At 45.6% G+C, this 13,749-nt stretch overlaps 1 protein-coding gene across 11 annotated transcripts in view; it reads left to right on the forward strand.

Annotated features, from left to right (window-relative positions):
* The window catches only part of MTSS1 (MTSS I-BAR domain containing 1), a 157,903-nt gene that overhangs the window by 18,916 nt on the left and 125,238 nt on the right, over positions 1 to 13,749 (forward strand). For all 11 annotated transcript variants that reach the window (XM_053395337.1, XM_053395343.1, XM_053395338.1 and 8 more), the window contains exon 2: positions 2,707 to 2,768. In XM_053395337.1, the coding sequence (XP_053251312.1) occupies positions 2,707 to 2,768 (62 nt within the window). The remainder of the gene's footprint in view (positions 1 to 2,706; positions 2,769 to 13,749) is intronic.

Genomic DNA, 13,749 nt, shown 5'->3' on the forward strand with positions numbered 1-13,749 from the left:
GTTACTGCTGGGTTTTGGCACATGTGCAGAAGCACTAAATTGCACTTTGCGCATGCGCAGAACTGCCGAATCGCGACCCACGCGTGTGCCTCCCGCACGGATCATGTTCACAACTCGAACATCCACTGTATCTAATACTTCGCTTTCCTACAAAATATTGGCTCCCGAAGCAGCTTAAAAGTACCAGTGGCCTGTGTTGCACCCAGCGGTGAGCAGGCTGAGAGAGAATCCTACCTGCCTCTTACTCTGCCTTTCTCAGCAATGGCAAAAGGGATTAAAAAAAATAAGAATTATTATTGCATGATATGCTCAGTCTGGGTTGCCTTGCCTTGCATTCGGCAGAGTGATTTCCCCCAGCCGAGATGGATCACGTCATCGGCAGTAGCCCTGCATTTGAGTGCATGCATGAGAGCATTTGAACGATGATACATCGCTGCTTCACAAGCTGGGATTTGAATGAGTCTTTTGCCTGTGCACACACTGTTCCCTTTGTGCAAGTCAGCAAGCCAACCAGGAAGTCTTCAGGTAACTCTAGTTCCTGTTCCATCCAAACCAGGAAGCTATGGTTAGCAGGCTTTGCAAGAAGCCAGGGTAGTGTTCCTAAGCCATTCATATCTTTTTGTAGTTCAGTTCTCTTTCGTCCAAAGTTTATGGAAGACTTCCTGGTGGATTTGCCCCTTTTCGTAAAGGTGCCAAAGACTGGTTCATACCTCTGCTCGTTAAGCAGGAAGCGGATAATCTGCATGTGTGATGCTGCCACGGCGGTGGGCAATGTGCGGCCCTCTGCATAAGTTTACGCGGCCCTTGGCTTCTTTGGCCCCGCCCATTTTGGATCCTGGCCCTGCCCTCCACTGGCTTCCGGTTTGCCCTGTGGTTAGCTGAGGCTGAGCACACCTGGATTGGTTTGGGGGCCTGGGGAATCACCCCATGTCGGCTGCCTTGGGTTCCATGATGGAAGAAAGGAAACGAATAAAGCAAAATAGCTGCAGCCTTCAACAAATTACCCTCGAGGGAAGGTGGCCCTCTACCGAAAATCTCCCCCCGTCCTGAACTATACAGCCTATGTTATGAAAATCTTGGCCTATACAAATGGACTGAAACCACTGTATTGCCCTTTGTATGTACAGTGGTACCTCTGGTTGTGAACGGGATCCGTTCCGGAGGCCCGTTCGCAACATGAAAGGAACGCAACCCACAGCGGCGTGTCTGCGCAGGCGCAGGTTGCGCCGCTTCTGCACATGCACGTGACGTCATTTTGTACGGCTGCGCATGCGCGAGTGGCGAAACCCGGAAGTAACCCTTTCCAGTACTTCCAGGTCGCCACGGGACGCAACCTGAAAAAACGTAACATGAAGCAAATGTAACATGAGGTATTTGAGCTCTCTCGTGGAAAATTCCATGGCTGAAATGATTCCTGTTAATCAGTAACTGTTATTTATGTTGTTGAGAAATCAGCTACTTTTCCATTCCAGCCAGTCGAGTTTTTTATGCTGCTTGGAAGTTTTTATTTTTAAAACTGCCATCACCTGGTGCGATGTGGGCCGCCAGTGGCGACTTACTTCTCCCATTTGACCAACCTGAATCAACGCAGGGTGCAGTGTTAGAAATTAGCCAGGCGCCAGGCGCGTTTTGCTACTAGCGTGGGTGCAGTTGCGGCTACATGGAGATGACTGGGTGCAGGGTTGGCGACCGCAGTTTAAAAACCTCCGCCTTAGTAAAGGTAAAGGGACCCCTGACCATTAGGTCCAGTCATGACCGACTCTGGGGTTGCGGCGCTCATCTCGCTTTATTGGCCGGTGTACAGCTGCCTTAGTCCATAGTTAATACCATTCCCATTTCCGCTGTGTGTGTTTCTCCTTCTTGCATACTGGGACCAGTGAATTGTTGTAAGAGCAAGCGACAGTCGAGCAATGTGGTTGGGATCATAGAATCGTGGAATTGTAGCGTTGGAAGGGACCCCAAGGGCCATTTAGTCCAGCCCCCTGGCGAATAGACATTCCGTCGTGGCGACTGTAAACCTAGGTTTAAGGTGCCACTTGGCACCTAGCTTATACATGCTAGCGAGACTGAATGTCCTACAGGGGAGATTGTAGAAAATACGAAACTGTATCTGAATTTTGCTGAGTGATTTTATTGCACCAAATCTTACTGGAATTGTGTCTGTATGCCAATAAGCTTCAAAAATTGAGAATACTGCTGTCACCATAGTTGAACCCTAAAGTCTTCATGTGAGCACAGAGCTTGTTTTCACTAAGCGCCTTGAGTCATTATGAGAAATGGTGTGGTTTTTTTTTGTTTTGTTTTTTTTTGAGAAATGGTGTGTTTTTTAAAGGATTGCTTAGCCCTAGGTTTGAATCAGAACCAGCGTTGGGCTGTTGCTTTACTCCCCCCTGCCTTCCATTCCCAAGGGCTCTGAGGAATTTACATTGCAAAACTTCTGAAGACCTTGCTGGGGTTCCTGTCTGATGCCAAATGGGCAATGGCACTTTGTTTTCATTGCAACTCTGCGCTTTCTCTCATTGACAGCTGCATTGAGTTTTTGCAGGGAGGAGCGGGGTATAAATGTTTTAAATAAATGCATGGTTAAGAGTGTGGCTGAGCTTGTAGCTTCTGCCGCATCCAGTTAGCTTTTTACAAAGCTTTAAAAAAATCTGATCAAACTGAAGGTATTTCATTCTGCATTTTTGTTTTTTCTCTCTCTTCCAGGGAAGCTATCCGGTTTGGGAAGATTTCATAAACAAAGCTGGGAAGTTGCAGTCTCAGCTTAGGTAAGCTAAACCCCGTTCTTCTCTTTCTGTCAGAGTTGGTCCTTTAATCTACTAAATGTCTGCACTTCAAATAAGGTTGACTTGGAGCGCAAGATGCTTGCAGGCTCTCAGCAAATGATGGTTTGCAAATTTGGAGACAGCTCCCAGAACACACACTCCTTTTCCCCTTTCTCCTCCCCATTTGCGGAGCAAATTCCCCTTGTCTCGTTCCATAGTTTGGAGTCACACCTTCAGGGACGTGGACCATGACTCCCGTATGAATGAAAATTTGAACCCTTGGTTTGATGAAAATTAGGAAGTGATAGTTACTCGGGAAGTTTGTGTTAACCGTGGTAAATACTGTGCACATGAGAGCGAGGAACCTGTGACTCTCCAGTGGGTGTTGGACTCCAACTCCCATCAGCCCCAACCAGCATGGCCAGTAGTCTGGGAAGATGGGAGTTGGAGTCCCAGCAACATTTGTAGGACTACGGCTTCCCCAGCCCTGATGTAAAATTTTGAACCATGGGCAAAGGCAAAGTGGAAGGAGAATTCGCCGGAGATCGTAAATGGGGAAGTAACATCCATTCCCATGGCTAGCTTTATGATTTGCAAACTATTGTTTTCAGAGAACCAGTGTGAAGTCTGCAATGTGCACATAGCTCTTGTTAGATTCTTTTCAGTATTCTAGAGTCACTGTGCACGGCCCTCCCTTTGCCACAGCAAATGCTCTCCGAAATACAGGTGTCATCTGGGTGTGGTCTTTTCAGAAAGCCAGTCCTCCCATTGTCTGTTAGTATAATTTGGAGGAAATGTCAAGCAGGCATTTCAAACTCTACTTACTGGCAGGTACTAAAAGTGAGTAGCATATTCCTCCGGTTCTGCTGTGAGGATGCACTTCCTTCCTCCAGTGGCTTTGCTTCAGGCCTCACCCTGGACCTGGATTTTGCATTTTTGATCTGGATATGTGTTTTGTTTGTTTGTTTGTTTGTTTTTTGCAAATCCTCATCTAGACATTTTCTCCATAGCCTGCTTGGAAGAGAGGAAATCGAAAGCATTTTGTGGAGATGGTGCAGGTAGACCCTGCAAATTGGTGCTCGCATTCTGTTTGCAAGTTGGTGCAGCAGTTCAGGTTTAGTAAAGCTGTCCTTATTTACATGCAAATTTGTTGAAGTTTCCACAGGGAGAAACTGAGTTGTTCTGTTCTATTCTTGTTTGATACAGGAAGCTTAGATTGGGCAGTTTATCTTTGACAATAAAATTACTCAGGAGATGGGCTTTCTACTTGCCCGTGTCTCTGCAAAGTTGGGAGTGCGGTAAACCTAAGATTCGACCGAATTCTGTTTATTTAACAAGTGAATAACAATCTGGTTTGTCCTGTTTTCTGCTTCGCGGTTGTTAATAATGCCTAAATAACTAGAAATGAATATGCTAAATCTAGAGGGTGTTTGGTTAACTGACTCAATTCCACACATCTCACTTAGCCTTTCTTGAAGCAGAAGGACAACGTTGACATTCATTCTTCTCTCTTTCCCTTTGTTAAGGGCTCCCAGCTCTGTACGATTCATACCTATACTATTGATCAGCTGCTGGAGGAGAAGATTGGGAGGGGGCTTCAGTTTACTTGCAGCTGAGCTGCACTCTGTCCTTTTATACCCTTGTTTCTTTGGCAGTGTGCATGTGAACAGTGGATGAAAACCTTCCCCACGAGAGCAGCTTGCTTGGCATTCCGAGTCCTCTCTTCATAGAATCATAGAGTTGGAAGAGACCACAAGGGCCATCGAGTCCAACCCCCTGCCAAGCAGGAAACACCATCAGAGCACTCCTGACATATGGTTGTCAAGCCTCTGCTTAAAGACCTCCAAAGAAGGAGACTCCACCACACTCCTTGGCAGCAAATTCCACTGTCGAACAGCTCTTACTGTCAGGAAGTTCTTCCTAATGTTTAGGTGGAATCTTCTTTCTTGTAGTTTGGATCCATTGCTCCGTGTTCGCTTCTCTGGAGCAGCAGAAAACAACCTTTCTCCCTCCTCTATATGACATCCTTTTATATATTTGAACATGGCTATCATATCACCCCTTAACCTCCTCTTCTCCAGGCTGTGAACCATTTTCCCTACAGCAGATCTTGGCTAACGATTTCTTGATTCTCCAGTGGCTGCAAAGGGAGGGGGATTTTATGTGCATCTTAAAAGTCTTCAGCTGACCTATGAAATGCTGTGCATCTTAACCTTTCTATGTGGCTGTTTAGTGCCCAGGAGTGCTGGTGGTCTGAGGCTGTAACTTGGCTTTTAGTAGTAAATAAGAGATTTTTCATCCCTGCGATTCTCTGCTGCGCAAAGTGATTTTGGAAGGAGGGAGGGGGTGTTTTTGCAGGGGAGAAACAGCAGGCAGGGCAGGAGGCGCTTAACCCTTGGTCATCGCCCCTGCTGCTTTCCCCCATTGCAACACCTCTTCCTGGCTTCGTTTTGTCTTTAGGGTGGGATTCCAGGATGTGTTTGCAAGCTCTGGGGGGAAATTGTGTGTGCATACGTGCGGAAGATGATGCTGTTAAGGTGCTACACTCAATATGCCAGCAAGTTTGGAAAACTCAGCAGTGGCCAGAGGATTGGAGAAGATCAGTCTACATCCCAATCCCAAAGAAGGGCAGTGCCAAAGAATGCTCCAACTACCGCACAATAGCACTCATTTCACACGCTAGCAAGGTTATGCTTAAAATTCTACAAGGAAGGCTCAAGCAGTATGTGGATCAAGAACTCCCAGAAGTGCAAGCTGGATTTCGAAGGGGCAGAGGAACCAGAGACCAAATTGCAAACATGCGCTGGATTATGGAGAAAGCTAGAGAGTTCCAGAAAGACATCTACTTCTGCTTCATTGACTATGCAAAAGCCTTTGACTGTGTCGACCACAGCAAACTATGGCAAGTTCTTAAAGAAACGGGAGTGCCTGATCACCTCATCTGTCTCCTGAGAAATCTCTATGTGGGACAAGAAGCTACAGTTAGAACTGGATATGGAACAACTGTTTGGTTCAAAATTGGGAAAGGAGTACGGCAAGGCTGTATATTGTCTCCCTGCTTATTTAACTTATATGCAGAATTCATCATGTGAAAGGCTGGGCTGGATGAATCCCAAGCCGGAATTAAGATTGCCGGAAGAAATATCAACAACCTCCTCTATGCAGATGACACAACCTTGATGGCAGAAAGTGAGGAGGAATTAAAGAACCTTTTAATGAGGGTGAAAGAGGAGAGTGCAAAATATGGTCTGAAGCTCAACATCAAAAAAACGAAGATCATGGCCACTGGTCCCATCACCTCCTGGCAAATAGAAGGAGAAGAAATGGAGGCAGTGAGAGATTTTACTTTCTTGTGCTCCATGATCACTGCAGATGGTGACAGCAGTCACGAAATTAAAAGACGCCTGCTCCTTGGGAGAAAGGCGATGGCAAACCTAGACAGCATCTTAAAAAGCAGAGACATCACCTTGCCAACAAAGGTCCGCATAGTTAAAGCCATGGTTTTCCCAGTAGTGATGTATGGAAGTGAGAGCTGGACCATAGAGAAGGCTGATCGCCGAAGAATTGATGCTTTTGAATTATGACGCTGGAGGAGACTCTTGAGAGTCCCATGGACTGCAAGAAGATCAAACACATCCATTCTTAAGGAAATCAGCCCTGAGTGCTCACTGGAAGGACAGATTGTGAAGCTGAGGCTCCAATACTTTGGCCACCTCATGAGAAGAGAAGACTCCCTGGAAAAGACCCTGATGTTGGGAAAGGTGGAGGGCACAAGGAGAAGGGGACGACAGAGGACGAGATGGTTGGACAGTGTTCTCGAAGCTACAAACATGAGTCTGACCAAACTGTGGGAGGCAGTGGAAGACAGAAGTGCCTGGCGTGCTCTGGTCCATGGGGTCACGAAGAGTCGGACACGACTAAACAAAAACAACAACGTGCGGAAGGGGCAGAAATTGCAACAGAAAACTCCTAGATAGAGAAGACATTCCCTTTTGTGGGTTGATTCTCCATTGCAAATGTCATGGCCTCTACACCGTTAACTGATGTTGACAAGCATGGGGTTGCCTGCCACAGACAGGTTCCATTTTGAAGAATTCTTCATTTTGAACCTGTGTTTAGTTCATTTCTCTCCTGCTGCTGTGCCCTTGTTTTTAGTTTCTCCCCAAAGTCATGTCCCAGATTCCTTTTTAAAATTTAAATCTGAATATGCAGTTAATTTAGAGAAGGAAGCACTTCAGCACAAGTTTTTGAGGTGAGCAGGGTCTTTAAGACCTACTTATTCATGAAGTGCTGGCTATATTTAGGAAGCTCGAATTTACATTTTCTTGCTGAGAGTAAGAATCTGGGGACCTGCTGCTACTAGATGCATGCTTGGAAAAGGGAATAAAAAGGCCATTGTATTTGCAAGCCAAGGCAGCTTCCTAGGAGTTTTGTGTGGAAGGAATGCTTGGCCAAGCTACATCATCCTCAGACTTCTGTGATGAATCTGTACATCTTAAGACTGAAAGTGATGGGTGTGTGTGTGAGACTGTTTGAATGCTCCTCCAGCTGTTGTCCCAGTGCATTGAACTATCATGTCAGGCTAGAACATTCTCCACAGGCTAGTTATGAATATAAATAATGAGGGAGTCACATTTTTGAGCAGGCTTCCTCAACCTCGGCCCTCCAGATATTTTTTTTGGCCTACAACTCCCATGATCCCTAGCTAGCAGGACCAGTGGTCAGGGATGATGGGAACTGTAGTCTCCAAACATCTGGAGGGCCGAGGTTGAGGAAGCCTGTTTTTGAGGGTTATCTTACCTGAATTTTGAAGTGGTCCAGCCCAGCAAGAGATTCATCCTTGTGCGATACTGCTGATCATGTTTTTTTGGTCAGAAGAACCACTGATACGACTTGCTGTTTTTTTTAAAAAAAAGCAGGGAGGAGAGGAAGTCCAGATGAACTCTGTTCCCTCTTCCATTTTTGAGTTGGAACATTCAAAGCTAAGTCTGCATGACTTTCCCTATTGGGATGCACACAGTCTCCAAATGCAAACACACGCACTTCAGCTTCTTAGAATTGTAGAGTTGGAAGGGACACCCAGGGTAATCTAGTCCAACCCCCTGCAATGCAGGAAAGGAGAAACTGTGCAGGCCGTCCAATGTCAGGTGATCTAGGGCAGACCCAAGCTATACTTGTGCTCTTACTCCCCAAATACGAAATGGTGCCCCTCTAGAGATCTGGAGGGGTGGGGAATCCACAGAAAAAAATGGGGGGAAAGGACCCTTAAAAATATTTTCCCCCACAGGCCTTCACATCTGTAGTACCCCCTGTTGAATGGTTTATTTAAATGTAAAGGTTCATCATTGTTGCACCCGATGTGTATGTCTTTAAGGGGCCAGAGCAAGGGCCAGAGTAAGATAACGAGACCCAGCTTTACAGCTGTGAAGCATAGCAGGTGCTGCTGAGTTGTATTTGATTAAGGTGTGTCAGCATTTGGGTGTAGTATATAAGGAGCAGCACCTAGCTCTCCCATTACCCTGGGGGATGGGTTGGTGGTTGGGTCTGGTTTGGTTGTTAATGTATTTAGTGTAAAAGGAGTTTTGTTTTTCTTATTAAAACCTAGTTTAAGTTATTTTTGAGTCCTTTATTTTTTAATGCATGGTCTCCCCAGCAAGCTCTCTGCGCTACTAAACTGCAAACAGCCAACATCTTTGGTTATGGGCCCAGCTGCTGAGTGGATGACTGCATATTTTTGGACTCTGAGAAAGGTTTGAAAACTCCTTCTCCTGTTAGCATAGTTCTGTGGGTCTGGAAGAGTTCCAGAATGGTTGACCGGGTTCCTGAAGCTGAGAAGGCTCTGGTCTTCCCACAGCTAACAGATGAGAACTATAGTTTATGGTCTTTTCGCGTGGAGGCGCTTTTGACCTCTAGAGAAGTATGGACCTATGTAACTGATGACCCTCCTGACCCTGTGACTAATGCTTGGTCGAAAGGAGATGCAAAAGCCAGGGCGATAATTAATTTGGCAGTCAGCGACCAGCAAGTAGTCTATATAAGAAATAAGAAAACTGCCAAAGAAATGTGGGACAGTCTTGCAGCAGTGCATGTTAGAAAAGAGTCAGCATCTGCATTGACGTTTTTCAAGCAGTTGTACCAGATGAAGTTGCAGCCTGGTGGTGATTTGGCAGCACACTTGAGACGTCTGGAGGCAATACGCGGCGAATTAATTCGAAGGGACATGGACATACCTGATATTCAGTATGTTTTTATCATTCTTTGTTCCCTTAATGAGGACTTTGATGGTATAGCTAGCCAGATATCTGCCGTTCCACCAGCACAATTAACTGTGGAAGGGGTAACGGCAAGATTAATGGGCGAGTTGGACAGAATGGAGGCTTGTGCCATAAGCACTCCTATTTCCAGAAGTAATGAGGAACGCCATATGCAAACTTGTGGTGATACAACTGTATTTAAAGCTGCAAAGCGTTGTTGGTTCTGCAATAAACAAGGACATTTTGCAAAGGACTGCAGATCCAAAAGAAAGCAAAGTACTCCCAAGCCTGTTTCTGTTCGTCAGTCACGGTCGTCAGCCCAGCAGCCGACATCGTATAGTAGAGACAGAAACGAGCCGCGAGTTTTCCATGCTAGGACAACAGATCGTAAAAGACTTAAACGTGCCAAGTGGAAGTCTTTTGTTGTGGACTCAGGAGCATCTCAGCATATTTGCAACGATCGAAGCTTGTTTATTTCTTTCGAAGAGGAAATTGGTAATGTACATTTAGCCAATTCACAAGTCTTGCAGTCGCTTGGCAGGGGTACTGTTAAACTTGACTCTTTAAACATTACAATAGCGAACTGCATTTACTGCCCGTCAGTGGACAATTTATTGTCAGTAAGGTGCTTTGCTCGTCAAGGCATAACTGTGCGTTTCTTAAAGTCAATGTGTGAGTTTTTCGATGGGAACAAACGTCTATTATATGCCCGGGAATCTGATGGTTTATATAGACTGTATTTTCGCACCTACTCCCAATCACCTATAAATTGCAGAGCAGCACAGTCAAGCCAGGGGTTGAGGAATGTAAGGCCACATTCCGGGTGTGTCCATGAGGCACACAGAATTCTGGGACACCTGAATTTTGCTGATGTAATTAAGACACAGAATATTGTTAATGGCCTCAACTTAAAACCATGTAAATTCTTTATGCAATGTCTATCCTGTTGCAAGAATAAGATTAAGGTTGCACGCAAGGGTAGGTGCACAGATAGGAAAGTAACTGAGCCATTTGAGCGTGTACACTGTGATTTAGTTGGGCCACTCCCACCATCATTAGGAGGTTCTAAGTACTGGCTTACTCTGATAGACCAGTATAGTAGATATTGTTGGACTTATGCAATAGCTGAGAAGTCCCAAGCATTTGAGAAGTACAAAGTTTTTTGCAACTGGGTAAAAACGCACTTTAACAAACCAATTAAGAACCTATTTTCTGACCGGGGCGGGGAATTTGTTTCTGAGGATTTTGAGAAATTCCTGGAAGCGCAGGGGACTACTCATGAGTTATCTTGCCCCCGAAGTCCCTGGCAAAATGGGCTTGTTGAAGTTGTGCAGCGTGACCTACAGGCAGGGGTTAAAACGTATCTGCATGATGCTAATCTGCCCAAAGACTTTTGGGCTGAAGCGCTTAATGTGTTTTGTTATGTTAGAAATCGCAGTTATCATTCTGGTTTAGATGTCACCCCCTATGAGAAGCTGTTTAAAAAACGCCCTAATCTGAAATACCTACGCATTTGGGGTTCAGATGTAATTATGCATTATCCCGCTAAACAGAAATTGGGTGAGCGCAGTGTTCAGGGAAAATTAATGGGCTACCAGCAGGGGGCATACAGAATTTACATACCAGCAACTGGCAAATTTCATATTACCAGAAGCATGATACAAACTGTAAATTGGAATGGAGTTGCTGTCTTCCAAGATACTGATGGTATAGATAATACTGAGGAAGAAGAGGAAGAAGCAGCAGCAGCAGGGAATGGTGCTTCTGAATTAATGGAAAAAGACAAAAAGTCTGTTGAATCTGATTTGTTTGATGATTTAAAGTCACAGACACCTGAGGGGAGGTTAGATTCTCTTGAGTTTTCTGACCGTGAGCTTAGCCTACAGGCATCTCTTCAATCTGATAATGATTTACAACCTGAAACTAGTGGTTCACTTAGTCCCATTAAGTCTGAGGAGTCTGACTCTCCTTCCGGACTGAGACGTTCAGATAGAAAGAGACAGAAGCCACAACGTTTTGCAGATGAACATTTTAATACTGTGTATGCCAATAAGGCAGTTTTTGAGCCAAAAAGCTACAATGATGTTCAGAAATTACCTTAAACACACCAAACATTATAGGTTGCAGTTTACAACATGTATTGACAAAGGTTTTGAAATTTTCTGCGATGCATCTCATGCAGTGGAACAAAATAATTGCAGGGGTGTGTCTGGTATGGTGTTTTGTTATAACGGTTGTCCATTTGAATGGAAGTCCCAGACACAAACCATTATTTGTCTCTCCACAACAGAGAGTGAATTATGTGCATGCGTTCAGGCCACTCGTGATGTAGAATGGTATCTGCAAGTATTTGCAGACCTACAGATGCAAGTAACACTACCAGTAAAAGTTTACCTTGATTCCCAGAGCGGGCTTGCCATCCTGTGTTCAGAGACCAATACGCAGCGCACTAGAGTCTTAAGGTTACGTTTACAGTTTGTAAAGAAACTAATAGCTGACGAAATGATTGTATTTGAATATGTTCCAGGTGACAATCAAATTGCGGACATTTTTACTAAAGCACTTCCAAAGGTTACACATGAAAGACATGTACAAAATATGCTTTATGTTTTTGTTCCACAATGATGAACCGCAGGGGAAATGTTGAATGGTTTATTTAAATGTAAAGGTTCATCATTGTTGCACCCGATGTGTATGTCTTTAAGGGGCCAGAGCAAGGGCCAGAGTAAGATAACGAGACCCAGCTTTACAGCTGTGAAGCATAGCAGGTGCTGCTGAGTTGTATTTGATTAAGGTGTGTCAGCATTTGGGTGTAGTATATAAGGAGCAGCACCTAGCTCTCCCATTACCCTGGGGGATGGGTTGGTGGTTGGGTCTGGTTTGGTTGTTAATGTATTTAGTGTAAAAGGAGTTTTGTTTTTCTTATTAAAACCTAGTTTAAGTTATTTTTGAGTCCTTTATTTTTTAATGCATGGTCTCCCCAGCAAGCTCTCTGCGCTACTAAACTGCAAACAGCCAACACCCCCTCCTCCTGCAAATTAATATGAGTTCAATAAACCAGGAAGTTTCCCAGTGCAAGCGCCATTGAAGTGTGCAGTTCTTCCAACAGGGCTTGCATTGGAGAATGACCTGGCAGGTGGCATTGCATGGGCTAGAATGCTTTGGCGTTCCATGTTGATGCCCCCAGATTCACCTGCATGAAGCAGCTGTTGCCCCTTGCCCCATGGTAGGGCCACCTCCTGGGATACTCTAAATGTAAAGTGGAGGCCCTATTTGCTTTAGAATACCTGAAGCCGCTCTATAGGGATGCGGGTGGTGCTGTGGGTTAAACCACAGAGCCTAGGACAGCAGTTCGAATCCCTGCGACGGGGTGAGCTCCCGTTGCTCGGCCCCTGCTCCTGCCAACCTAGCAGTTCGAAAGCACGTCCAAGTGCAAGTAGATAAATAGGTACCACTCTGACGGGAAGGTAAACGGCGTTTCCGTGCACTGCTCTGGTTCGCCAGAAGCGGATTAGTCATGCTGGCCACGTGACCCGGAAGCTGTACACCGGCTCCCTTGGCCAATAAAGTGAGATGAGCGCTGTAGCCCCAGAGTCGGTCACGACTGGACCTAATGGTCAGGGGTCCCTTTACCTTTACCTTTACCTGAAGCCGCTCTGCAGTGTGAGCAAACAGATCTGTCCCTGCCAGGGATTTGTGCCAGGCTCATAGGCTCCTGAAGGGCTGGTCTGCTCCCTGCCTGTACCCAGCACTGTGCCGCTGGTTTGCCTGACATGAGACTAGTGGGCTTTTGCGTACATTTTGCTAGATACCGCTTCACCTGTGGTGTGAGAGATAAGCCAGCATTGATCAAACGAGTACTGGGCCCATTGTGCAGGAGTCTGGTCAGAATGCTGCCCTTTCCTGTTGTTATATTTCTTAATGCACAGCACTCTTGCTTGTTCTTTTTATCCTCAGAAGAGATCTATGAGGTCTAAGCCTTATCCTCAGAGGCTGTTTTCCCCCCAGCTTTGCTAGACTCACCATTTATTTCTGGGAGCAGTAGTGTCGATAGCCTTTCTGTTTTAAGAGACAGAAACTTGCTCCATAACTTTGCGCCTGGAACATCCTTAGGCCGAGAAGCAGGTGCTGGAGATAGTACAGTAATTTCTCCTTTAGGTCAGGAATTTATGAACCAACAGCATTGGGAGAGGATCGCGTTGAGTCTTCAGGGTACAGCTTAAAGCAATGCCTAGCCATTTCACTGCCTCCTGCACGATTTGTTGTTGTTGTTGTTGAGTTGTTCAGTCGTGTCCGACTCTTCGTGACCCCATGGACCAGAGCACGCCAGGCACTCCTGTCTTCCACTGCCTCCCGCAGTTTGGGCAAACTCATGCTGGTAGCTTCGAGAACACTACCCAACCATCTCGTCCTCTGTCGTCCCCTTCTCCTTGTGCCCTCCATCTTTCCCAACATCAGGGTCTTTTCCAGGGAGTCTTCTCATGAGGTGGCCAAAGTATTGGAGCCTCAGCTTCGGGATCTATCCTGCATGATGTTGAACTACAATTCCCAGCACCAGCACCATGCTGACTGATGGGAGTTGGGATCAGGCAACATCTGGAGGGCACAGGTTGGCTATCTGCGGCTCCAAGTATCATTTACAGTATCCCTGCACCGTTTAAAAGCTTGAGAATTGTTTCTCTCCCTCTGTGTATTAAAGCACACATTCAAACAGGATAAAATATGGTTTA

Source organism: Podarcis raffonei, chromosome 7 (genome assembly GCF_027172205.1).
Source record: "Podarcis raffonei isolate rPodRaf1 chromosome 7, rPodRaf1.pri, whole genome shotgun sequence".
NCBI classification, from domain to species: Eukaryota; Metazoa; Chordata; class Lepidosauria; order Squamata; family Lacertidae; genus Podarcis; species Podarcis raffonei.